The sequence below is a fragment of the Myodes glareolus genome, chromosome 20, assembly GCF_982192425.1.
Source record: "Myodes glareolus chromosome 20, mMyoGla1.1, whole genome shotgun sequence".
NCBI classification, from domain to species: domain Eukaryota; kingdom Metazoa; phylum Chordata; class Mammalia; order Rodentia; family Cricetidae; genus Myodes; species Myodes glareolus.
The window spans coordinates 53,099,237-53,125,058 of NC_142045.1; the positions used below are offsets into that span (position 1 = coordinate 53,099,237).

Here is a 25,822-nt window from a genome sequence, read left to right on the forward strand (position 1 = left end):
CACTTCCTTAACTGTGACATAACAATGCAGAAACCTGCAACCAGGCAGCCAGCTGATTAGAGACAGCCAAGAAGGCTCACTTGTCCTTAGAGAAGCTTGACTAGTAGTCATGCCTTCGTGCTTCCTGTGGTGTTGTTATTGTGGGAGTCGTGGGAACTCCGACGAAGACACCAATGGGAGGAGGAGGAGAGCTAGAGGCCCTAGAGGTTCCTGGAGATCGTGGCTCCAGCGCCTCTGGCCATTCGGCAGCCATGAAAGGAGAAGACAGGTGAGGCAGGGCAGCCAGAGCCAGGTAACCACTCTGAAATCTCAGTTTTCTCAAACTTGGTGTTTGGCAGAGTGAAAGGGTCAGGAAAACGTGGAATGATAATAACTAATCATGACATTGTAGTCCTGTGCCAGTTTGAACCACCCACCCTGATCTCTCCTCAGGTTGCAGAGGAGCAGGAGGAGTCAGCCCCCAGGGGCCTTACTGAGTCCGCCCCCAGGGACCAGAAGGAGTCCATCGCCTGGGACCTGATGGGCTCCTCCCTGGAGGCTCAGCTGGAGTCGCTCCCCGGGGTCCCTATGGAAATTTGTTACATCAGGTTACACAATACTGTTTTGGTTGTCCAACAGTGAATGTCTCACTCTGGAGAAGATGAGAGCCCTGGTAGTGGCTCAGCCCATGAGGCTGCGTAGCTGAGCACCCCGGTCTAGCGCTGAAAACCTGGAGGGTTCCTAGAGCTGTCTTGGTGTTTGGGACATGTTAGGATCTGCAGGCATTTGCACCCTAGTGACAATGAAGGAATTCAGCAGCAAAGCAAAATTTATACCAATGAAAATTATTCATATCTATATCAGAGCCCCCTTTAAATATAAAAGAACATTTATAAACGATATTTGGGAATATGGACGTTATTTCTCTCTGGAAAATAGTACGATGGCCCTCTGATGCTGGGAATGTTACCACAGAGCTTGCTAGTATGGCTTGCCTTTGATTCCTGTGTGGTTTTAGACTTCCTTTGAATACTGTCCTCACAGCTTTGCATGCAGACTGAGAAATTATCATCTGGCTAGAAAAGAAATGTGTACCTTCGACGTGATGGGGTGGAGGTTGTTTTCAGGTTAAATCATTTGGATCTTTCATTAAGTGCTCAGAATTACTAGGGGAGTGAGTTTGTAGTTGACTGTGGGTTTTTATCCATTCCCCAAATCCTGAGGGTTCAGGTCCTGGTTTCACATGGTCTGAAGGCGGCCTGTCTGTCATTTGTCTGTGTGTCCTGAGCATTTGACATGGAGCTCATTCTGGCTTTTTGTTTTGTGGAAAATGAGCAAACATTATGCAATAGCCCACTCTTAAAAGTCACCTTTTACATGAACACACCGCCAATAAGTTGGACACTTGGCTCTTTCATGATGAAGACACACATGGAAGTCATATTATTTGAGCACTTGACAACCCTAAGTTATGTAACCCCCAAACCACCACTGTCCCATCTCCTAACACATCAGAGATAGAGATTTTTTCCCCCTAGCCAGATGATAACTTCTCAGTATGCCCCCAAAGCTATTTTCCTTAATCTTTGAAAAGGAAGAATTAAGAAACCTCACAGCTGAAGGGTGGTTGGATTTTTATCCGCTAAAGCTTCTATATGCCATGTGTCCTTTGCTGAGACTGTGGTCTCCACAGCCTTAACTGCATTCGCTGTATGTGCTGGGAGGGAGGAGTATGCTTCCCTGACAGTCTGGCCCGGCATCTGGACTGTAATGGATTCATGCAGGCTGCTTATGTGAATTGTGAGTTTTAGTTTGGAGGATTAGGAGAGGACACAGTGCTTCCAGAGGTGATCGTAGTCTTGGACCATCTGATTGAACATCTGGAACAGAAACTTCCAATTACTTACATAACATATCAGTGTCGAAGGCTGTGGCATGTTAACTACCCAACGGAGACCGCAGAGAACAAAGGGGCCCAGAAAAGACTTGAGCCTCTGGTCCAGTGCCTTTCTGTGCCCGCATAGACCTCTGTGGAGAACCAGACCAGTGCCTAAAGAAGTATTTGGTGAGGGAACCCTAGCAGCTTGCCGATGAGCCCCTCTGCAGCACATCTCACTCTACACTTGGAGACAGGGCTGAGAGAGCACACGAGACAGTGCTCGCACCGTGATTACATCAGTCTTCTCATGGCAGAATAGCATCTGACAGCCGTATTATGTGTTGTCCTGGTGAAGTCTATTCGGAGCACACCAGCCTACCTTGCAGAGACCCTCTACTATGCGATGAAGGTGAGTGGACCCCGTGAACCATCTGTCTAACCAATGTGCCCTTCTCTGTCTGAGTACGCCTTAGACAACAACCTGGGAATTCACATCTTCAAACGGGTTGCCTCTCCCTACTAAACCGCTAGACTGAAGTGACTCAGACCAGGGGCGTTTGATGCTGTATGTGAAGACTCAATGCCTGTGTTCTTTCTCCTCTAAAGGGTGCTGGGACGGACGATGAGTCGTGGTGTCCAGGAGCGAGATTGATCTGTTTAACATCAGGAAGGAGTTTAGGAAGAGCTTCGCCGCTTCTCTGTATTCTATGATCAAGGTAGAGCTTCGTGTCACATTAGAAACTCAGAGCCAGACAGTGGGCGGCACACAGGAAACGGGGGAAAGAACCCTCCAGTTCCTGTGCTTATAGGGTTAGAGCTAGGGGTTCTGAGAGAGGACAAAGGGAGAGTTGGATGTCAGGCCTGACCATGGTCCAACAGAGCCAAGGCTTTGCCCGGCTACAACATGTCCTTCTGTGTTCATCGGTATCCACTGTCTCTGTCAACACTTCTCTCTCCTCACCTTTTCTCTGGTGTCAGGTCATATCTGCAGCAAGGGACCAAGGCAAAGCCCTAGCACCCAGGTGGGCCTGTACCTTCGCCTTTGTTAGCCTGAGAGAAACTGGGAGTCTGTTTGGAAAGCATGATGAGCTTCATATACTTGGAAAAGTTTCCTTGCCCTCTCTTTCTAGATGGAAGAACATACTTCACAGTCATCAAGAGAACAGCTCTTGAGGGGTCAAATTAGAAAGTTAAAGTAAGCAACGTTGATAGAAAATTCCCTGCGTAGCATTCCTGTTGTGGGAGTCATGAGAAGTTCCCGGTTGGGAGAAAAGTCATAGCAACACAATCCGTGCCCAGATAGCTCCTGATCTCTTATTTCCTGTGGCGTTTGTGAGTCAGTGAGCTGTGTCTGGTTCCAGGGCGACACATCTGGAGACTATAAGAAAACTCTGCTGCTGCCCTGTGGAGGAGAGGACGACTGAGGGAGGGAGCCTAGAGCGCACGGTGCCCCTGCTGCCTCCATCAGCTTCCCTCAGCGACTGCAGCCATGCTTGCCTTCCTGTGCCTGACAAGCTGCCTTACTCATGCTAGTACGCTAATGACCAAATGTGCCATTAGTATTGCTAATGACAATAGTGGCACGCCCTCCTGATCTCCCTGTTGACATTAGTGCTGGCCTTCACTCCTGTGTGTGTCTAAGTCTGAGTTAGTAATACTGTCTGTAGCAAGGGCAGATAGCTTTTTATAATCTTTTTAAAGCTTCTTTTATATTAAGTTAATAACTGTATTACCTCGATCGGAACCTTAGCCGTGAAATTGTGAACTCCTGGAAATGCTGTCAATCAGGCTCAGTGCTTTATCAGACCTACAACATTATGACGGTCATATCAGGAAGATTAATGACAAATAAACATTCCCTTCCCTCAGAATCCTGTGTGCGTTGACAAAGCTTATCTAACATTGATGCTCTTTTGAAACCTGGCATTTGACGGTGGTATTAGGAAAAGCTACAATTATAGTGCATCTTGGAGTACTGAAAATGCAGCCCTGTGAACCAAATTTCCAATGCAGCAAGATGAAGAATGGTGAAGAAATAGGAGGTTGGGGAGGTGTCCTGGCCGGGCGTGGGGTGGAGTGGGACGCAGGTGCGTTTGTGCAAATGTGTGGGGGTGTGTGCGTGCGTGAATATGTGTGTGTGCCTGTGTATGTATGTATGTGTGCGCATGCATATGCGTGTGTGGGGTGTGTGTGTGTGTGTGTGTGTGCGCGCGCGCGTGTATGCATATGCGTGTGTGTGTGTGTGTGAGAGAGAGAGAGAGGGAAACAAAGAGAGAAGGAGAGAGAAACAAAGAGAGAGAGAGAGAGAGAGTTTTCTGGTGACAAAGAGAGAAGAGGTTTATTTCCTCATCAGCTCACAATCCTGTGTGTTTCTTACTAGCAGAAAGTGGTCTCATCTTATCTAAGAATAGAAAGTCTCTGTGTCATTATCGCTTGCCGCTTGCCGCTAGTCGGCAGATGGCACTGGCCTTTGGATTCCTGAGTTCGGTGCACGGGGCACGTAGCAGCTGGCCGTGCATAGCAGCTGGGTCTGTGCCCAAATGAATGCAGCCTGGCCCCCACTGGCCAGAGTCTTAAAGAGCTCTAAAAAGTCCCACGTTGGGCACCAAGTGAAGGGCGTGGTCAATCGGCAGTTAGAATTAACCAGACCAGCTCACAGATAAATAATATATTTAATAATTTCACAAACACAGAAAACTCACACAACCGAGATCCAGGGAGCACACACACGCAGCTGGGAGCAAGAGAGAGCAAGGAGCAGCCACTTCACTTCCCCATCAGAGACCCATACACAAATTAGGGATCAGAGCCTAGGATGGGTTGTTGTAATGGAACCAGCCCCCTTGTTGGCAAAGGTGAGGGCGGCTGTATGTGGTGCTCCTCTAAGAGGTGACAAACCAATTGCGGTCAGGACGAAGATGGGAATGCTCCTTCGGTTTCGGGTGATGACTCTGGTAACAACAACAGAATCATAGGTGATGGGGAGTCTGGTGAAAAACCCCCCACATTTTAACGCCAGTTAGTATTGCATAACTAATAATCATACTCATACCGCATCCCATCCTGAAAGAGGATTTGAAAACAAATATAACATAGACCTATGGTCCCAAGCCTGCTCCTCGGTGTTGGGATGCTGATAGAGGTTTTAATCTCTACCCCACAGTGATGTGGGGAGAATGTATCACTCAAGAGCCTGATTTGTTATACTGCTGGACGCAATATGACTGTTTGATCCTCTGCTTGTGTTTTTGCCCCGTTTTTCTTTGTATTGTGGAATGGCACTTTGGAGGGCGATAGTCTTAATTGTTCTTCCAGGATCTGCAAGCTGAGTAACTGCTGGGATGGTTCTGATGGAGCCTTGATCATTTGAGTGCCTGCTGTGATTCCTCTGCCGGAGCTGGTGTCTCAAGAACGGTCAGGAGATCATCCTTTATGGACAGCGGCAAGACTTTGGATAACAGCTGCAATTGTTGCTGCTATTGCTGTCGCTGCCACTGCGGCTGTGCTTGCTGGGGTTGCCGTTTCCCAGACAGCTGTGACCGCAGAGACTGTGGATCAGCTGTCTGGAAGGGTTAGCGAGTCCCTGCAGGCACGGAGTGCTCTGGACTCTCATATGGGACTTGGACTTTTAAATTTAAATCAACAAACTGCGCTTTTGCAAGAACAGGTAGATTCCCTTTGGCTCCTGCAATAAGTGTCTTGTACGTTACACCTGCTAATGTTGTAAATGCTTCTGATATGTTTGAACAGTTGAATGCGTGTTTGGATGGCCCTTGGAATTCCTCCTTTTTGAATTTTACCCTGCAGACAGCTCATCATATTGTTAATATGAATAGCACACGGATTCCTGCTGTGTCTGGATCCAGTCAGTGGAATGCCATAGTCCAGTTTGGGGGCTGGGTCCAGCAATTGTCTGCAATGCTCTCACTGCGCTGATATTGCTGATATTGGGGTTATCTGTTTTTGGATTCTCTGCCGCTTTATGTGGCAATCCCACGTACAGTACACTGTCACTCAACAAGTGTTGCTCAGGTTGTCTTCGGGTAATCAGGAAGCGCCCCAAGTCTGGCTGCAGAAGTCATGAGGGATCCCTATGATGGGCAACTGTCCTGGTATAGAAAGCTCGCCTAAGACAGGGGTTAAGACCTCCCATAGAGAGGTTAGAGTACCTATCTGGGGGAGTCCTAAGACAGGGGCTCTCATGCTTTTAAAGTAAAAAGGGGGGAATTGCTGGGTCCCTTGAGGACAGGCCTTCGCACCCCCACTGGATCTGTTTTGTACTCTTGTGGTTGGTTGGTTGGAAACAGGAACAAGGACAGGAACAATCTGTCGTTTTCAGCAATGTTTCTAAGGCTGTTTGCCCCTAAGATATGTGAGTTGGGATGATGAGCTTCCTGCTTTTGCTGGCTCCGCCTCCCCTGCTGAGGGCTATATATGCCGTGTGAAAAAGTGGAATAAAGGCTTGTGTGCAGAACCTGAAGTAGTGCTGTGCGTTAATCCCGACGTCCCTCGCTCAGAACAACTACAGTTGCCGTGCTGGCGCGGCAAGTATGAAAGCTTCTTTTAGTTACATGAGCGATTTCTAAGAAAAGCATATTATCAGGAACAGGTGTTTGACATAACACATCCTTTGTCCCTGGGAACGTAAACCTCAGACAAGTGGTCTCATCTTATCTAAGAATAGAAAGTTTCTGTTTCATTATCGCTTTCATGGCCTTCCCCAAGCTCCTCTTTCTAACCCTTTCTTTATCTCATCTAGTGACCAAATATGCCTGACGGCTCTCTGCGCCTGCCAAATATACTTTCTTGTACCTTCTTATGCAGCAGACACCATGCGGGGTCGGGATCTAGCAAGCCTATCCATAAAGTTCAAAGTATATTATACCACTCTTTGTTCATCAACATTAACCCATCTATTCCCTTGCTCATCATACACCCCAGTGTATGGCAAGGGTTCTGCTGTAGTCTTATACATTCCCACACTGTGCTTCCCTATCCCAGAGCTGTTCCTGAAGAGATAATCCTTGTCTTGTAGATATAAAGAATATCGTCATTATAAAAGAGATGGTGCAAAGCCCATATCCTACATAGCCAGCTAATGGAGAAACCCGTCTATGCCTCAACGGGTGGCCTATACCGGGCCTTCTGCCATTGACCTCCAAGAAGCCTAGTCCCATAGGATACGCAGCTCCCGTCCGGCATAGTGACGTATGTCATGTCACACAGACGACACTGGAGTTGGTGTGGCAATCCCCCAATCATTCCTGAGACCCAAGACCAGGTCCTGAGACCTCTTCACAGTGTCAAGCACCTACCTGGCTTGGTCTTAATCGCCCTCTTCTGATGTTTCCGACAAGAGTCTCATAATGAGTTCATGCACCTTTATAAGGGCATCGGAGTAGGGCGAGTTGATAATTAGGTACCTCTTGACACTTTCCAGGGCGGACATGCCTCTTGTTGTTTGAAAGTCCCCGGGAAAGAGGCTCGTCCACGTGTCCAGGAGGGTGCAGATGGCCCTGGTGGAAAGGGACAGACAGGACACTTAGTGGCCTGGACTTTCCTTTGCCATCCCGCCCAAGACTCCGTGCATGTGAGACTGCAAAGGAGGGGATATCCAACCCGTAGCCATACGAGGACAATGAGCAGGACTGAGAGGGCCATGGGAGCAGGGAGCTCCATGCGCCCCCATGCTCAGGCTCTAATGGAGCACAGCTGAGCGAGCCTTCATGCCATGGACTGAGATGAGGGTAGGGTCTCAGAGGGCCACCGGAGGCCACAGGCTTTCCCCATATCCCCACTTGCAAGGGCCGTGCTCATGCAATTCTTTTCACCCCCCAGTCAATGCTTAGACCTCAGTATGGTAGTAGAAACGTGGAGCATGAGCTCCAAGCATTGGCCACCCCTCACCCTTGGTACCCCAGGGAGCCCACCCTGCAGAGCCAAGGCCCGCCTTTCTCAGATTGTAAAGCTCACTTACGCCTTTATTTGCTCATCCTCCTGGCAGCCGGGGTGGAAGCATGCATACCTGGAGGAGATCAGGAAGGATGTTACCTGTGAAGTCCCAGTTCCCTACCTAAAAGACATCTGGGGGGCCTGCTGACTCCTGGAGCAGAATCAAAGTCCAGAGCCTAGAAGTTCTCTCTGCTCTCAGGTTACTAGTTCACCTGCATTCTGTAGGTGCTTCAAATATGTCTGTGCAGTATGTCTACCCGGACATCTCAGTGGACACAGCTTCCCTCGGATTATCCTCCACGGGTCTCCACTCAAGACCCATCTCTATCGGGTGCTCCAATATGAATTCTAGAACCCCCTTTCCAATGGGAGAAGCGCTTTGACCATGCTTCAGGAAAACTGGCCAAGGATAGAGAGCTTCCTGAAGGACACCCACACTCATTAGGGTCTCAGCTGTGGACACAGCAGTCCCTAGGGCCCAACCTGGAGGTAGTAATGTCTGACTACATGCTGCTGGCTTCTGACAAGACTCTAGCAACTAAGTAGGCCCAGAGAAAGGCAGAGGCTTCCCATAAAGGACAAGAGGATGTGAGGCCTCTGAGCCGGGAAGTGGGCACTCACCGCCTGAAGAGCACATCCAGCACCTGCTCCATGGTGGTATGAGCAGGGTAGGCGCTCAAGAAGGCCATCAGGCACTCCCGGTCCCCACGGCGAAGGGAGGCGATGAGCTGTTCTATTGCCTTCCCCAAATCCCCGAAGTTTAAGGACATTGGGACTGAGTCCCTCTGGTCCTCCAGCTGGTCCTGCGGGACGGAGTCCACTGGGTCCCCAGGGAAGGACTCAGTCAGGTCCCCGGGTACTGACTCCGGCTGGACCTCCAGGGTGCAGTCCATGGGGTGCGGGTGCCCGGGAATGACCTCCCCCTGGTCCTCCAGGTCCTCAGAGGCAGAGCCTGTCAGGTCCCCGGGGATGGACTCCTGACTGGCCTCCAGGGAGGAGCCAATCAGGTCCCCGGGGACGGTCTCCCTCAGGGCCTCCGGGTCTTCGGGGCTGGAGCCCATGGGGTCCTCAAGCAAGGACCCGGGCTGGTCCTCTGAGGCGGCGGCCATTGGGTCCCGGTCCTGGTCCTCGGGAGTGGAGCCCATCGGGTCCCGGTGCTGGTCCTCGGGAGTGGAGCCCATCGGATCCCGGTCCTGGTCCTCGGGAGTGGAGCCCATCGGGTCCCGGTCCTGGTCCTCGGGAGTGGAGCCCATCGGATCCCGGTCCTGGTCCTCGGGAGTGGAGCCCATCGGGTCCCGGTGCTGGTCCTCGAGAGTGGAGCCCATCGGGTCCCGGTGCTGGTCCTCGGGAGTGGAGCCCATCGGGTCCCGGTCCTGGTCCTCGGGAGTGGAGCCCATCGGGTCCCGGTGCTGGTCCTCGGGAGTGGAGCCCATCGGATCCCGGTCCTGGTCCTCGGGAGTGGAGCCCATCGGATCCCGGTCCTGGTCCTCGGGAGTGGAGCCCATCGGGTCCCGGTCCTGGTCCTCGGGAGTGGAGCCCATCGGGTCCCGGTGCTGGTCCTCGGGAGTGGAGCCCATCGGGTCCCGGTCCTGGTCCTCGGGAGTGGAGCCCATTGAGTCCCCGGGGATGGACTCCTGACTGGCCTCCAGGGAGGAGCCAATCAGGTCCCCGGGGACGGACTCCCTCAGGGCTTCTGGGTCTTCGGGGCTGGAGCCCATTGAGTCCTCAAGCAAGTACATGGGCTGGTCCTCTGAGGCGGCGGCCATTGGGTCCCGGTCCTGGTCCTCGGGAGTGGAGCCCATCGGGTCCCGGTCCTGGTCCTCGGGAGTGGAGCCCATCGGGTCCCGGTCCTGGTCCTCGGGAGTGGAGCCCATCGGGTCCCGGTCCTGGTTCTGGGGAGTGGAGCCCATCGGGTCCCCGGGGAATAACTCCCTCTGGGCCTCCGGGGAGGTACCCATCACGTCCCTGGGAACAGACTCCTGCTGGTCGTCTGTGGAGGAGCCCATCGGGTCCCCAGGGACTGGCCCTGGCTGGTCCTTCGGGGAGTCGCCCATAGGGACCCCGGGGAGCGACTCCAGCTGAGCCTCCAGGGAGGAGCCCATCAGGTCCCAGGCGATGGACTCCTTCTGGTCCCTGGGGGCGGACTCAGTAAGGCCCCTGGGGGCTGACTCCTCCTGCTCCTCTGCAACCTGAGGAGAGATCAGGGTGGGTGGTTCAAACTGGCACAGGACTACAATGTCATGATTAGTTATCATTCCACGTTTTCCTGACCCTTTCACTCTGCCAAACACCAAGTTTGAGAAAACTGAGATTTCAGAGTGGTTACCTGGCTCTGGCTGCCCTGCCTCACCTGTCTTCTCCTTTCATGGCTGCCGAATGGCCAGAGGCGCTGGAGCCACGATCTCCAGGAACCTCTAGGGCCTCTAGCTCTCCTCCTCCTCCCATTGGTGTCATCGTCGGAGTTCCCACGACTCCCACAATAACAACACCACAGGAAGCACGAAGGCATGACTACTAGTCAAGCTTGTCTAAAGACAAGTGAGCCTTCTCGGCTGTCTCTAATCAGCTGGCTGCCTGGTTGCAGGTTTCTGCATTGTTATGTCACAGTTAAGGAAGTGAGGTCACTCCTGGGGTCCTCATGCCCGAGTCCTCTCCTCACACAGGCCTTCCCCAAAAGCCTCTTAGGCCTCCTTCCTCCTCCCACGTGCACTACTTGACACAGAAAGATACAAAGGTGCTTCCCATTCCACTGCTCCTAGGGATGTCTGGGTACAGGCAGCACCTCGGCTTTCCAATCTGACCTCCTATTGTTGACCTGCATCTGAAATTCTAAACCCAATCCTAATTGCCCTAGCACACCTTAAACCCTCGCCATGTTGCCTTGCTTCTAGGCTACTTTGTGTGTGTTCTCTGTGAAATATGAGCACACATCACCTGCGTGTTGGGTTTTTAATGAGGATCTCGAGTGGGACTTTAGTTTTTTAGCAAGATTTTTTTTAAAAAAAAAATCATTCTCTTTTGCTTTGTATTGTATTGTTTTGTTTTGAGACAGGATTTCTTTGGATAGCCATGGCTGTCCTGGAACTCACTTTGTAGACCAGGCTGGCCTGGAAATCTCAGAGATCCACCTGTTTCTGTTTCCTGAGTACTGGGAATGAAAGCATGCACCACAACCAGGGTCATGAGTGAGGTACTTGTATAGTTAATTATAAGCGTGTCCTTTTTTGAAAAAAAAAATTTTTTTTTTTGATTTATGTTACAGACTCCTTCAGGTCTCTGCACCTAGGCATCGCCGATGTCTCCTCTTTTATTCTGAAAGTTTGCCAGCAAGGGAAGCGGTACAGGGAAAGATACTGGGGAAAGATCCAGCCAGGAGGCCTGGAGCCTTCAGCAGCTCCTCCCCACTTCCCATCTTCCCCAGTGACCGCTGAGCTTCACTGCTGCCCCCGTGTGGAGGAAAGGGACACAGCCGGCGAGAATGCCAGTGGAAAGTGCAGTGGGATGTTTTTAAGTACAAGTCTGAGGTGTGGGTAGGCGAGATTTCTCAGCGGTTAAGTGCACTGGCTGCCCTTCCATAGGTCGTGAGTTCAGTTCCCACCAACCCCATGGTTCCTCACACCCGTCCGGAATGAGATCTGATGCCCTCTTCTGGTCCGGCATGCAGACATACATGCAGGCTGAATACATATCCATAATAGGCAAATAAATCTTTAAAAAACATGTAAAACTAAATAAACCTTAAACTTAAAAAAATGCTAAAAAAGAAGTGCCATCACTGTTAATATCTCAAATATATACACGAATTTATACAAACCAGCAGTATCATATGAATTTGTAGTCTATTTGTGTTCAACATTGGACAATTTACATGAACATTTATTTCTGTACTTAAATTACAAGGGCTCAAAGTAATCATTGGTGCTTAGCAGGCAGAGCACGGGGCAGCTCTCCTTTACTGACGAGGCAGCGGCACATCCCTAGAGGAGGGGGCAGTGGGGCTTCAACTGGTGCAGCCCTGTGGCTCCTTGCAAGGCTCAAGAGTATTCCCAGGCCGCCCCACATTGTTGGACGATGTTGCCCCATCAACATCCTCACACAGGGATGCTGACAGACCCCATCCCCGTCTGGAATTGAAGGCAACCCCCTGTGGCAAACTTACCATCCCTCTCCCTGAAAGCCGTTCCTGTGACCATGCTGTCTAATTCATGCTGCGGGGTGCTCCTCACTTTGCCCCCAGCGTCAGGCACCGGGTCTCACTTGCCCATGGTTCAGACCCTGCTCTGCTTGCGTGCAGCAGAGCTGAGCACCAGGACCTTGCTGTGCACTGCAGGGAGGGCAGAAGAACCTCGTTGACTTCAGAACCGAACTGACCATGTCTCAGAGGAAGCAGTTCTCTTCCTCGTTTTACAGGTGAGAACAGGAAGGCTCGGGGATGTTAGTGGACTGGTTGTCAATTCCGCATAACAAACCACTCAACAGTGGAGTGACTAAGGAAATTATTGTTACTGTTACTGTGAGATTACTGTTCACACTTCCATGAGGCATCACTTTCAGCCTGGCTCCACTGAGGGTTCCTTAGGCCACGCTCACGGGAGTCACTCATGAGACTATGTTTACCTGGTGAACTCCCAGGCACTCATTGTGTTTGGTCTCAGAAAGAGGCAGGCCATCCCATCTAGAGTTTTCTGGATCAGGGTAGCCCAGGAATCTTCACACAGTCACTGTGTGACAGAGGCGTCAAAGCGTCTGCAGATCCAGTACAAGACACTGCACACCACTCCTGTGACCATGGGAGTCCCTCACTGCTCCAGCTGTTAAGAGGGGCAAAGGGGCTTGAAACTGTGATGGATTTGTAGCCTTTGTCCTGTCTTAAAAATCTTGTCCAGCAAGCAAACTCTCTAAGCTCACCGAGGAAGTGTTGGCACGCAGAATTGGGCCTGAAGAGTCTGCTTCAGTCTGTGGGTTTGACCGCAGTGGTTACTGTGGGAAAGGAAGGCCTCTTTTTCTTCAGTTCCTCATGCTTTCTGGACGCTTCTGCTCCCGCACCCAGCCCCACGGTGTGACTGCATCAGTTTTACCCGTATGCTCAGGTGCTAGTTCAGAACTTAAAGGAACGTTTCTGTGGTGAAAATCTGATGTGATCTTTTCCTTAGAAACATTCATGAACCTTTATTTATTCCTGTCTTCTGACTCCTTGGCCCTGACTGGGGAGCCAAGCATTTACACTCACGTTCACCAAACTCTACACCGACTCAGACACGTGAGCAGCTCGCATCCCACTCAAGGACACTATGTGAGTTTAAAACCCCTTCCTTCCTGTGGTATCTAGAAGCAATCAAGAATGCGCTTTTGGGAGGAGGAATTTCATTTCATTCAAAGCTAATCTAAGTGTCTCAGAGAGCTAGATTCAAGAAGCCATTTTCTTAGGAGGTTCTGAGCAACATTGTGGAAGAGTAGCTTGGGGCTGTCTTTGGAAACAGAGGGACCAAGCCTCCAAGCTAGCGCCGCCCAGCTTCTTACAACAAATTATGATGAAATAAAACAAATCGAGCAAGACATAGATTTTTTGGACAGTTTAAATTGCCTGCTGGTTAATGCAGAGAACACATTATTCAAAATTCAAGTCATATTCAAAGTATATTTTCATTATTGAAGAAATAAGTTCTCTGAATTTTGTAACTAGAGACATTGTGTGTGTGTGTGTGTGTATTTATAATCTGGCATTCTTTTTTTAACTATTTATTTATTATGTATACAATATTCTGTCTGCATGTATGCCTACAGGCCAGAAGAGGGCACCAGACCTCATTACAAATGGCTGTGAGCCACCATGTGGTTGCTGGGAATTGAACTCAGGACCTTTGGAAGAGCAGTAAATGCTCCTAACTGCTGAGCCATTTCTCCAGCCCCGACACTGTATATTTTTTAAATCTAATACTCATTTTTCTTTTAAGCACATAGAAAGTTTAGAGTAACAGATACAAAAGTCTATAAAACTTTTTGAAAGAATCAATGCATGTCATCTTGTTACCATAATAGTATTTGACACTTTTTAGATAGCTTATTTGATTTTATGGTGTACATAAGAATAGGATTGCAGCCAGGCTGTGGTGGCGCATGTCTTTAATCCCAGCACTGGGATAGCAGAGACAGGTGGGGATCTCTGTGAGTTCAAGGCCAGCCTGGTCTAGGAAGCGAGTCCAGGACAGGACCCAAAGATACAGAGAAACACTGTATCAAAAAAAAGAACGAGACTGCATCTTATTGTTATCCCATCTTTTTTACTTTTCTATGGCTGTGAGGAGACACTATGCCCAAGACAACTTCCAGAAGAAAGCTCTAAACGGGACTTACAGTTTCAGAGGATGAGTCCATGATCGTCATGGCAGGGAGCACGGCAGCAGGAAACAGGCATGATGCGGGAGCAACAGTTGAGAGCTCACATCTTGAAACACATGAGGCAGAAAGAGAGCTAACAGTCACGCCTCTTCCAACAATGCCACACCTCCCAATCCTTCCCACATAGTTCTACGAACTGGAGGGAGGGTCAACTATTCAAATATTTGTGCCTATGAGAGTCATTCTCATTCAGATACATATTCCATACCTGTTCCTGTTGGCTTCTGGCCAACATATCAGAATGAAAAATGCATTTTGTCCAACTCCAACAGTCCCCCTAGTCTTTCAGTCTGAACAATCTCACAGGACTCTCATAACTGTAATCCCTCTGTAAAATAATAATAAATAAAATCAACTACATACTTCTGATATACAATTGCACAGTTATACATTACCATTCCAGAACACATGGTAAAATAATAGAGGACAGTGAGGAAATATTGGACCAAAACCCCCAAACTCCAAATCCCATAGCCCTGTGTCTACTGTCAAAGGGCTGACTTAGACGGCTCCACCCCTTTAGCTTTGCTGGCTGCAGCACAACTCTCTCTCTCTTGGGCTGTGCATTAGTCAGGGTTCTCTAGAGAACAGAACTGATAGAACGTGTGTGTGTTTCTGTGTGCGTAGCAAGTGAATTTATTTCATCATAGATTTATGATATACCCAATTTTTCTAGGTCTCTGATATAACGTGCTCTCTCACTGGCTAATCCCATCCTAGTGTTTATTGCAAAAATCTTCAACTATTCTAAATATTGCACTCATTTGGGCATCTTTCCCAGAACTGATCTAATTATATAAGAGGAGCTTTAGTTTTCTGTTCATTTAAACTAAAATTTTTACCTTTTTAACGAATTGACCTGGTATTTTGAATAATGCTGCCCTAAATATTGCTTGGAAAAAACTGGCAACTTTGCAACGTCACTGGGAAATGTTAAATGGGTGTGCTGATGGGTTTTTGGGTTTGTTCTCAAGACAGAGTTTCTCTGTGTAGCTCTGGCTGTCCTGGAATGCACTCTGTAGACCAGGCTGGCCTCAAACCCACAGAGATTCCTGCTGGCTCTGGACTCGCTATGATAATGATTCTTTTTTCTTTTTTTTAAAGATTTATTTATTACATATACAGTGTTCTGCTTGCATGTATACTTGCAGGCCAGAAGAGGGAACCAGATCTCATTACAGAGGGTTGCTGGGAATTGAACTCAGGACCTCTGGAAGAGCAGTCAGTGCTCTTAACCTCTGAGCCATCTCTCCAGCCCAATGATAATGATTCTTTAAAGACTTTGCAGTTGCTACAGCCTGCAACTATGCTGAGTTCTGCTGCAAAAGAGTCTTTATCAATAGGATTAAGTTAAGGACTAGCAGCGAGGAAGTTGCCCTGGATCTTCTAGAGAGTAACTAACAAATACCACCATGAGAGGGCGACCAGAAGCAGACAAGGAGATGTGAAAGTTGTGTCAGAAGATGGGGTATGGGCCACAAACCAAGAAGAATGTAGACAACTTCTAGAAAATGAAACAGGTGTGGGAATGACTTCTCTCCTAGAGCCTCGAGAAGGAAGGCAGCTCTACTGACCCTGGTTAAACTTCTGACTTCCATAACGTAGCTGCCAATAGGGCTAAGGAGGGGATGGATCCCTAAGCAGGAGTATAGAATAATCATCTGCACACCTCATGCCTGTCTCATGTTATTCTTTACTAACAGAGGAATAAATGATTAGAAATTGGGTAGGCAAGCTTGTCCAGAAGGGATTAAGTTACTTTTTAAAATGTAATTTCCCCTGTCAAAGATTTTTGAAAAAGAGTTCCCATTGCGGAGTCTGAACTTCATAGTTTCATGAAGGGTGTTGTGGTAACAACATGAAAGGTGCCCACAGGCTCATGCGCTCCATCACTCAGTCCCCTATTACAGTAACTGTAACCTCAGTCCTCGCTACTTCACTGTTAAAATAAAGTCTTACTCACAAAGACTGGTCCTGTGTTTCCTCTTAGGTGTGGCTAGACCTGTCTCTATTTAACCAGGCTGCTCTACAATGTTAATCTCTAAAAAATATTTGTTTTAGTTGTTGCTAACAGTTTTCGTTTATTACTTATATTCTAATTTTCTGTAAAGTATCTTCTTAAACAGTTCTTACTCTGTATTAAATTTAGAAATATTTACCTTTGGGGTGCTGCACTTTGCCCTCTAAACTCTAGATTACACTGAAAAGCTACTTATATCTGCCTACTTACCAAGAATTAATCCCATGACAAATGTTTTCATGTGAACTGGGTCATAGATCCACACATAAACCTAGAAGAATCAAGAAACCTCAGTGCTTAAAAGTTCTGCGGTCACACTGCAGTCAAGTGTACTCCACACTGCAGCTCCTCGAAGGCACCCCAACACCTAACACCCGAAGAACGTTTTCCTTTCAAGATCAGAACTACACTCAATCATTAAAAGGCTCTCAGTTTGAGCTCTCAGTTTCTGTAAAGTACAGCATTCTTCCATTTCCGAGTTCTATTTTGAAAAAACTTTTTATCGCTTTTATTCTGATCTGTTTATATTTCTAACACTTGGGATTTCAACTCAACCCTTATTACACTGTTTCCATATTCCCTGGGAATTAGATTCACAAACATTAGTTTGGCTACTCATCACTAAATAAAACCCTATATTTTAAAAAGAGACATTTTCCAATTTTAAAAGTCCAGAGACATGGTGTTTCTTGAGTGTGTGGGTATGTGTGCACACAAACTAACCTTTTCAAGATGACAAGGGTTCAGCTTTTGTTCAGCCTGCTTCCTCCCGGACAGACCTACAATTCCTTCCTGGTACAATGGGCAATCTGTCACTTGGTTCTGAAGACTTACGGCAGGTGTCTACCGTCTCCTACCTAACTGGTAACCGGCAATGCTTACTACATTATACAGAATACAGAAAGATGTGTAGGTGCCTATGTCTTTAGGGAACCCTAAAATTCTTTACAGAGAATTGCACTATATTTTACTATATCAATCCCAGCGTCTGTGAAGCATCTGGCACACATGGATGTACTCAACGCTTAACTCAAGATATCTAAGCTCTTCCCAATGCAGAATTTAAACAGAGAGCCCTAGGAAACACTGCTTTTTTACATATTTGATAATTGGTATCAGTGAATTAAGAAAGAATATGTCTTGAAATTCACATCAGTTTGGCGGCTAAGACATAGTTATTATTTTTGTAGTAGTTAAATGACTACCATAACAGCCTCCATGCAAGGCCATCATCGCATAAATCTCACTACAAAAGATAGAATGAAACTATGCCCTTGAACATAGCATTAGCAATGTTGAAAATTTCAGGGCTCCAAGAGCTGCGTCTGATGAAACACTGCTGAAGAGCCAGAAACCAGTAGGCGATTCCCATGAACCATTCTCCTGCTTCTCTCTATGATAACAGAAATTCTGCGTTCTGACTGGGCAAATTAAACCCTCAGTATAAAAAGTGCATTTTGAAGACCTTATATCAGGTGATCAGTAAATCCAAGTGTGCATTCATAAGATGGTTTCCTGGAAAGGAATAAACGTGCCTCTCCTTCCTTTTCTCTGTGGATGTAGTTTTAGGGTTGATGGTCTTTATGGATCACGAGGCACCTTGGCCAGAAGATTCTAACACAGAGAAAAAGAAAGGAGGATCTCAGGCCCGCCATGGAGCTCCATGCCTGTGCTGCTCACCCCTAGACTACACTAAGGAGAAAGAGTCCAGCATGTGTTCTATACTAAGCGATCGTAATTTCGGGTTTCACATCACTCATATCCAGTCAAATCTGACTCTAACATCTTATAAAACTAGCTTAGAAAAGTGAATTTTTTGAAAGTGACTTTCATGTACTTAAATTAAGTATTAGATTTTTCTAAATTATTTCTTTTCGTAGTGATGGTATTAAATATATTTCTAAGATTTTTCTAGGAAAAACTGGAATTCTATCATACTCAAATCCAATATTCTAATCTCACCTCATCTCCATCCAGAAAAACTTGAGCATCATGTGGCTCAAGTTTGAATTTTTTCTTAGTTTCCTTCTTTTTTTGGAGTTCCTGAAGTTTCCTCCTATGAACAGACAGGTGAATAGAATAAATGCTTCAGACAGCAAACAATGCAACATTAATGAAGGGAGAAATCTGATGATTTCGACACTAATAAAAATCCTTGAGATCAGTATTTACAGATAGCCCAACAGTTACCTCATGTGGCTGTAAAAGCTTTATGATCATAGGCCAATTAAAGATCACATGTACAAATGATTTTTACTTTTTTAATTTGTGTATGGATGTTTTCCCTGCATTTTGTCTAAAACACGTGCATGCAGAGCTTTTAAGAGAGCCAGAAACAGATTCAACGCAATGCCCAGCAAAATCCCAGCAAAATTCTTCAAAGACCTCGAAAGAACGGTACTCAACCTCATTTGGAAAAGCAAAAATCCCAGGAGAGCCAAAACAATCCTGTGGAATAAAAGAATTTCTGGAGGCATCACAATCCCTGACTTTATACTCTGCTACAGAGTTACAGTATTGAACACAGCCTGGTATTGGCATAAGAACAGAAAGGAGGACCAATGGAACTGAATAGAGGACCCGGATATCAATCCACACATCTTTGAACATCCGATATTAGATAAAGAAGTAAAAAATATCAAATGGGAAAAAAAGCATATTTAACATGCAGTGCTGGCATAACTGGATATCAACATGTGGAAGAATGAAAATAAACCCATATCTATCACCATGCACAAAACTCAAGTCCAAATGGATTAAAGACCTCAACATAAAGCCAGACACATTGAACCTTATAGAAGAGAAAGTGGGAAGTACAATTGGATGCACAGGCACAGGGAACGACTTCCATTTAGAATCCCAGCAGCAGAGACACTGAGAGAAACAATAAACGGGACCTCCTGAAACTGAAAAGCTTCTGTAAAGCAAAGGACACGGCCAACAAGACAAAACAACAGCTTACAGAATGAAAAAAGATCTTCACTAAGCCCACATCAGACAGAGGTCTTATATACAAAGAACTCAAGAAATTAGACACCAAAAGATCACATAATCCAATAAATAAACGGAGTACAGACCTAAAACAGAGATCTCCCAACAGAGGAATCTAAAACGGCTGAAAGACACTTAAGGAAATGTTCAACATCCTTAGTCACCAGAGAAATGCAAATCAAAACAACTCTGAGATTACATCTTACACCTCTAAGAATGGCCAAGATCAAAAACACTGATGACAACTTATGCTGGAGAGGTTGTGGGGAAAGGGAACACTTCTGCATTGCTGGTGGGAACGCAAGCTGGTACAACCCCTTTGGATGTCAGTGTGGCGATTTCTCAGAAAATTGGGAAACAACCTTCCTCAAGACCCAGCAATACCACTTTTGGGTGTATAACCAAAAGATGCTCAATCGTGCCACAAGGACATGTGCTCAACTACGTTCATAGCAGTTTAATTTGTCATAGCCAGAACCTGGAAACAACCTAAATATCCCTCGATCAAAGAATGGATAAGGAAAATGTGGTACATTTACACAATGGAGTACTATACGGCAGAAAAAAATAACATCTTGAATTTTGCAGGAAAATGGATGGATCTACAAAACATTGTTTTGAGTGAGGAAACTCAGACACAGAAAGACAATTATCACATGTACTCACTCATAGGTGGTTTGTAAACATAAAGAAAAGAAAGCCAGCATACAAACCACAATCCCAGAGAACTTAGACAACAATGCGGACACTAAGAGAGACTTAAATAGATCTACATGCAAAGTAGAAAGTATAAAAAGACAAGATCTCCTGAGTAAATTGGGAGGATAGGGACCTTGGGGAGGATTGAAGGAGGAGGGGAGAGCCAGGGAGGGGATCAGAGAAAAATAAAGAGCTCAATAAATATCAATAAAATAAAATAAAAAATTAAAAAAAGAGAGAGCCAGAGACATCCCCGGAACTGGAGTTAACAGAGGTTATGAGCCTCCACGTGGGTGTTGGAAACTGACTGTGGGTCCCCTGAAGAACGGCCTCTGCGCCATCCCTCCAGTGACTTTTAAAGTTTTAATTTAACTTCAGGAAGCTTACCTTTTTGGATTCTTCCTTTTCACCATCTTTCTTTTTCTCTTTTTCCTCTGTTGCCCTTTCTTCTTTTAAATTTTCTTTCTTGCTCTTTTTATCTTCTTTTTTCCCACTTTCAGAAATTTTCCTTCTTCTTTTTCTTTTTTTATGTCTTTATCACACTTCATTTCCATTACTTTCAGAGCCCGATGAAAAAACTGTTTCTTTAAAAGTCTGCAGGAAAAGTGACAGTTCTAGAATTACAACTCCCATGAATTACAAAGACACAAACTTTTTAAAAAAGCAAATATATCAAGACCCAAATAAAATGAGCAAGGAAGATATGAACTGGCAACTCATAAATGAAATTATCATCAGTAAGACTATGGAAAAAATACAGTCAAGTAGGACAAGCATACAAAAGAGTATGAGGAATTCCACAAAAGAAAAAAAGCCAATCATTCTCTGAAAAGCAGTCAAAACTGTCATTTGAACTAACACAAGGGACGTTACTGCTTTGAGACTTACCCGCAGAGTCTCTATGACAGTCTCAGTGACAGTAATTACGACTCATTCTCAATGTTATGCCTCTAACACAAGAGTCAAAGGGAACATAGTTTATTGAAGAAATGTCAACACGGGAAACTGTGTTCCTGACTTCTGGGGCACCTACACTCTCTCTTGCTTGATTGGGTTTCCTTGTGATACCCAATTAATTCTAGCTCATGGGCATCCTACACAGCAAATGTCAAGATCTCCTCATTTGGCCTAGTCTTGTTCAGAAGCAGATACTTGAATGCAATTGTGAAACTGCTCCAACTGCCCCCCCCCATAAATGTTATTTATATCTGTTTGGTAATGTATAAATAAACAAGAATTTGAAATGAATCTTCAATGATTACTACTTGTAAATACAAAGGGGAATTTAAAAGCAGCAGGTTAAGGAGTTACTTAAGTAAGGAGAAGAATGTTCTTTTACTTCAGAATGTCTTGAAAAATTATTATAGAAGATATATTCTATTTTGCTTATATAGCCACTCAATATTTAATGGGAAATATATAATTTTTATGGGAACACCAAAATTTTATTAGATTATAGATGCCCACATACTAAAACTTCTGCTCAAAATAGTAATGTGATTAACTATAAAGTAATATTACAGCAATTTAGAATTGTCTCTACATCATTAGTTTGTGTCTTTAGATTTCAATTTACTCTGTGGAAAAAAACTTTCTCACTCACCTACCAAAAAAAAAATCCTCAATAAGAAGTTGCAGAAGGGCACAGACCTAGCAGGGCTGCTGCTTCTGCTGCTCGTCCAGCATGGCTGCCCACACACAGCAAAGCCAAGCATGTAACCACTGCCTAATAAAGGCACTTCCCAGCAAGCCCCCGGCCAACATTTGCTCAAATGGAGAGAAACTAAGAGCAATGCCACTAAAATCAGGACCAAGACAAGGCTATGCACTCTCTCAATACTTACTCGACATAGTACTTAAGTTTCAGCTAAAGAAATACAACAACTGGAGGAGACCAAGGGGGATGAAAACAGGAAAGGAAAAAGTCAAAGGATCCTATAGCTGATAAGCACTTTCAGCAAAGCAGCCAGATACAAATTAATTCATAAAAACCAGTAGCCCTCTTATATACAAATAACAAATGGACTGAGAAAGAAGGTGGGGAAAACAACACCTTTCCCAATAGTCATAAATAATACAAAGTATCTTGGGGTAATTCGAACCAAACAAATGAAAGACTTATATGATAAAAAAAATTTAAGACTCTAAAAAAGATATCAGAAGATAGAAAGTTCATCCATGCTCATGGATCAGTAGGATTAAATAGTAAAAATGGTGGAAAATTCACCGTCGCCATTGTCAGAGCAATTTATGGCTTTGTTCTTTTCTTAATAATGTGTATTAAGGAGCAAAAAAGCACAAATTTGTACTGCCAGGGGTAAATATACGCAGTACAAGGAGGTACAACCACAACAACTTCAATACAAACTGTAATACAGTAACTATCCACGTTAAACCGTAATAATAAATTTCAAAAGCCTAGGAATAGCATAATTAGAAACTGCTGTTGTCTTGACACTTTGGTGTAAAGACCTATGTGAAGTTGAAATATGTCTCTAATTCCCTTCTGTACCCTGTTCAAAATTACTGTTACGCCAGCCAAATTCGAAACTTGCTGAGTGTTAGGATCTCTCCCAGAGTATTTTTAAAAGGTTTAAACTTTAACTTATATAGTTCAAAAGACCCGTGGGTTAATTAATCAGTAAAACTTTCCAAGTAGATATAAAATGAAAAAAGAAAAAGCCATCTTGAGCTAGGAACAGAAAGACAGAGTGAGGCAACTTGGGACTGGTTTATTAACAATTTAGCACATGCCATCAACTTATGCCTTTGGGTTTCTGGGTGAGCTCGTGAGGAGCTGGTCACATCGATATTTACCCCTTATGGATGTTCAACAAAGAACACACAACTGGGAGAGAAGTGCGGGGAAGAGATGCACAGATGACGTCCATCCCTACAGGCTGAGGGGGATGGTGTGCAGGGAGGAGGTTGCAGAGCTGGCACAGGAAAGGTGCCACCAGCTCATCGCTGGGTTTGTTTACACCGCGTCGCCTGGGGGAAAGCCTTCTAGCCTCAAGTAGGCTGTGCAGTTAAAAGAACTCCTGAGAGGGACGGGAGGACCGACGCCACCTAACGTCTGCACCGGGAACCCGCAGGCCGGGCCGGGAGCAGGGGACCGGGGACCGGGGACCGGGAGCGCAAAGCAGCGGCTCGGCCCTCGGGTCCGCCTCCGCCGCCTCCCACCCCAGCCACCGTGGCCTTCATTTCGGCAGCGCCAGGAAGAACGGGGAAGGGCCGGGAGGCCCGGGCCCGGCGCCGCCGCCGCAGGAACGCGGGGCCGGGCGCGGTGTTTCGAGCGCCGCTCCTCCTCCCTCCCTTCCTTCCCCGCCGCTCCGCAGACCCCGCGGCCGAGCGGCCGCCAGCACCGCCCCGCCGCAGGCCCGTCCCCGCGCCGCGACCCCGCCGAGACATCCTGCCGCCGCCCGCCCGCTCGGACGTCTTCCCCGCTCCGTCCGCCTCCCGGGGCGCCCAGGTCCCCGATTCACTGCTCCGCCGAGCTACCTGGATCCGCTTCTCCTGCCGTTTGTATTCTCGGCCGCTCCCGCCTGGTTCCCTCTGACCGGGAGCCTGGACAGCAAGGAGGCGGCGTAAAGCTCGCGAGAGCGCGGCGGCTCGCGGCCCGGTACGTAGTCCGCCGCGGGCTCCGGGCTACGGGAGGCTCCGGCGGCTGTGGGCTCCGTGCTCGCCCCGGGCGGCGGAGGCAGTGGCGGAGTGGGTCCGGGGACGGCAGGCTGCGACGAGCCTGGGCTCTCAGCCCCGCCTGGGCGTCCCAGTCGCCTGGCAGGGTCCTGGGCCCCCGCCCTCGGAGTCCCCGGCGCCGGGGAGAGGCGGTTCCGGAGGACACTGGACCTCGGGGTCGCATGGCGTCCCCTGTGGCGCTTCCTGCCCCAGGGAGGCCCTTCGCGCCTCTCTCAGTTCCCTGAGGTTCCAAGGAGAAGATGAACGACGAAGGCGGAGTCAGCTAGAAGTGCTTTTACAGAAGCTTGGCTGGGGCCCTCAGTCCCCAGCGCTTTCTCAGTGTGAGGGGTTGGTTCCACCACTGACCTCCCAAAACTTGGGGTGTGTTCCCCTCCCCCAGGGGCCTGCTCAGAAGTCTTCTTCAGAATCCAGAAGGCAGGAAGAGCCCAGGGCAGTTAAGATGGAAAGAGCAAGGCTGAGTTGGGATGAAGGAGACTGCAGGCCACTTCAAGTCTGCCGTTTATTTACTAGATGCCTTGTTATTTTAGAGCTGTCTAGACCAGAGAGAAGAGCTCAAATTGATAGGCGCTTAGATACAAGTTCCCATGACACTGTGGGAATTTCAGACCGCTGTAGTTGTAGAAAGTTGGGGGAATACAGACGAGATAAAAACAATAAAGTTGAATTCTACCACTCAGGTCTGTTAACCATTTTAATTTTCTGTAGTCGTTTATTCCCACTTTATGTGTACACCTGATGCGTGTATGTTGACTTTACCCATTTTCTCTAGCCCCAAGCATCATACAATATGGTGGTCTGCTTTTTCACTTTTACACTGTAAACACATTATTTCAAAATCCTTGAGGTCTCGATTACATATGTCTAATATAATGATTGATATGCAATTAAGGTGAATTGCAGCAGCTTGGTGCCTGATCCTTTTGTAAAGTAAGATCGTTCAAGGTCTCTTATTTTATTTTTTAACCCTTCGATTCTACTCTGAAGGCAGTCATTTCTTCTCCTTCCCACTGTGATGAGTATTTTGGGTATGTGCTGTCAGGGAGCAGGAAAATTAATTTCTTCTCACCAATTAGCCCACAACTTAGAACATAAAATATGTTTTGATTTGTATAGTCCTTCCTACCCAATGACGATTCTGTTTTGTGCTGTTTTATTTGGAAGGCACTGGATTGTTCCTAGAGGTCAGTTGATTGGTAAATGAAAACACTGTTTCGTTTAGTAGAGATTGAGTGTTTACCAAATGCAAAGGGTTAGGTTAGTACTATATTTGACAAGGAATGGAAACTCCTTTGTGGGCTTATTTTGGTCATATAATATATAAAATTTATATGTATTCCATCAGGTTGCATAATACAATTTGGGTTGCTCAACAATGACTGTCTCACTCTGGAGTCCATGAGAGCCCAGGGTAGTGGCTCAGTCCATGAGGCTGGTAACTGAGTACCCCGGTCTAGTGCTGAAAACCTGGAGAGTTCCTAGAGCTGTCTTGGGGTTTGGTACATGTTAGGATCTGGAGGCATTTGCACCCTGATAACAGTGAAGGAATTCAGCAGCAGCAGCAGCTGCTGCAGCAGCAGCAGGAGGAAGCAGCAGGAAGCAGCAGCAGCAGGAGGAAGCAGCAGGAAGCAGCAGCTGCAGCAGCAGCAGGAGGAAGCAGCAGCAGCAGCAGCAGAGCAGATGAGCTTCCCAGTGGTAGTGAAGGAAAGCAGGCAAAAGCAAAAGCTTCTTTCTACCTCCTTTCTTGAGGCTGCCACAAAAATCTACCACTGACATCTAGGGTGGGTCTTCCCTTTTTAGATATCCCGATGAAGAAAATCCCTTATAAATGTGTCCAGTGGCTTGCCTTTCAGTTGACTCCAGATTCAGCCAAGTACAATCACAAAACTAACCATTATGAGCTGCAAAGAAGTCCAATGTCTTCTTTCAGCTAGCATTTATTTTGTATTTGGCAATACTGATTGTCACATATTCTCCATCTTGACCTTTATGATACAATTTGTCTTTAACCCACCATTCTCCCTTTTTTCCTAACCAAATCTCTGTTCACAGACCCTTGCTGGCAGCTGTGTACTGTCTATGAGAAGTGATACTTGTATTTCCCTTGCAGTGAGAGCCAGTGCCCTGTCTTCCTGCCTCAGCCTGCCTATCTAAACCCCCCTGTCAGTTCCATGCAGGCCTTGGCTCCTACAGTAGCGCTGGCATTC

The 25,822-nt window shown here is 46.8% G+C and overlaps 2 protein-coding genes and 1 long non-coding RNA gene across 9 annotated transcripts in view; 2 read left to right on the plus strand and 1 right to left on the minus strand.

Annotated features, from left to right (window-relative positions):
- The first annotated feature begins 69 nt into the window (after window positions 1-69).
- LOC148118846 (uncharacterized) lies at window positions 70-3,729 on the plus strand. 2 transcript variants are annotated; one of them, XR_015735797.1, is made up of 3 exons: window positions 70-268; window positions 433-2,267; window positions 2,465-3,729. It is a non-coding gene; the product is annotated as an uncharacterized LOC148118846 (long non-coding RNA). The 2 variants fall into 2 exon arrangements; XR_015735796.1 differs by having other exon boundaries at window positions 70-2,267.
- A 782-nt stretch (window positions 3,730-4,511) lies between these two features.
- LOC148118847 (uncharacterized) lies at window positions 4,512-23,556 on the minus strand. 6 transcript variants are annotated; one of them, XM_087899599.1, is made up of 11 exons: window positions 23,421-23,556; window positions 20,307-20,513; window positions 18,192-18,285; window positions 16,440-16,500; window positions 14,418-14,537; window positions 14,165-14,255; window positions 11,970-12,134; window positions 8,432-9,999; window positions 7,836-7,883; window positions 7,174-7,374; window positions 4,512-4,809 (listed from the first exon to the last, which is right to left on the minus strand). In XM_087899599.1, the coding sequence occupies exons 7-10, from the start codon at window positions 11,970-11,972 to the stop codon at window positions 7,185-7,187; spliced, it is 1,809 nt and encodes a 602-aa protein (XP_087755725.1). In that variant the 5' UTR covers window positions 11,973-12,134; window positions 14,165-14,255; window positions 14,418-14,537; window positions 16,440-16,500; window positions 18,192-18,285; window positions 20,307-20,513; window positions 23,421-23,556; the 3' UTR covers window positions 4,512-4,809; window positions 7,174-7,184. The 6 variants fall into 6 exon arrangements, with proteins under 6 accessions (XP_087755725.1, XP_087755722.1, XP_087755721.1 ...); XM_087899596.1 differs by lacking the exon at window positions 11,970-12,134 and adding an exon at window positions 17,695-17,843; XM_087899595.1 differs by lacking the exon at window positions 11,970-12,134.
- LOC148118848 (uncharacterized) overlaps window positions 17,030-25,822 on the plus strand; it is a 71,469-nt gene continuing 62,676 nt past the window's right edge. Inside the window, exons 1-2 of the mRNA XM_087899411.1 lie at window positions 17,030-17,093; window positions 22,956-23,878. Coding sequence (XP_087755537.1) covers window positions 17,030-17,093; window positions 22,956-23,842 — 951 coding nt within the window. The 3' untranslated portion in view covers window positions 23,843-23,878. The remainder of the gene's footprint in view (window positions 17,094-22,955; window positions 23,879-25,822) is intronic.

Bases quoted from the DNA above. Each gene is read 5' to 3' on its own strand.
- LOC148118847 (XM_087899594.1), bottom strand. From the start codon at position 10,319: ATGCCTTCGTGCTTCCTGTGGTGTTGTTATTGTGGGAGTCGTGGGAAC. The intron at 10,000-10,160 runs GTGAGGCAGGGC...ATCTCTCCTCAG, and splicing joins GCCATGAAAGGAGAAGACAG to GTTGCAGAGGAGCAGGAGGA. The intron at 7,375-7,835 runs GTAAGTGAGCTT...CCTTTCCACCAG, and splicing joins GAGGATGAGCAAATAAAGGC to GGCCATCTGCACCCTCCTGG.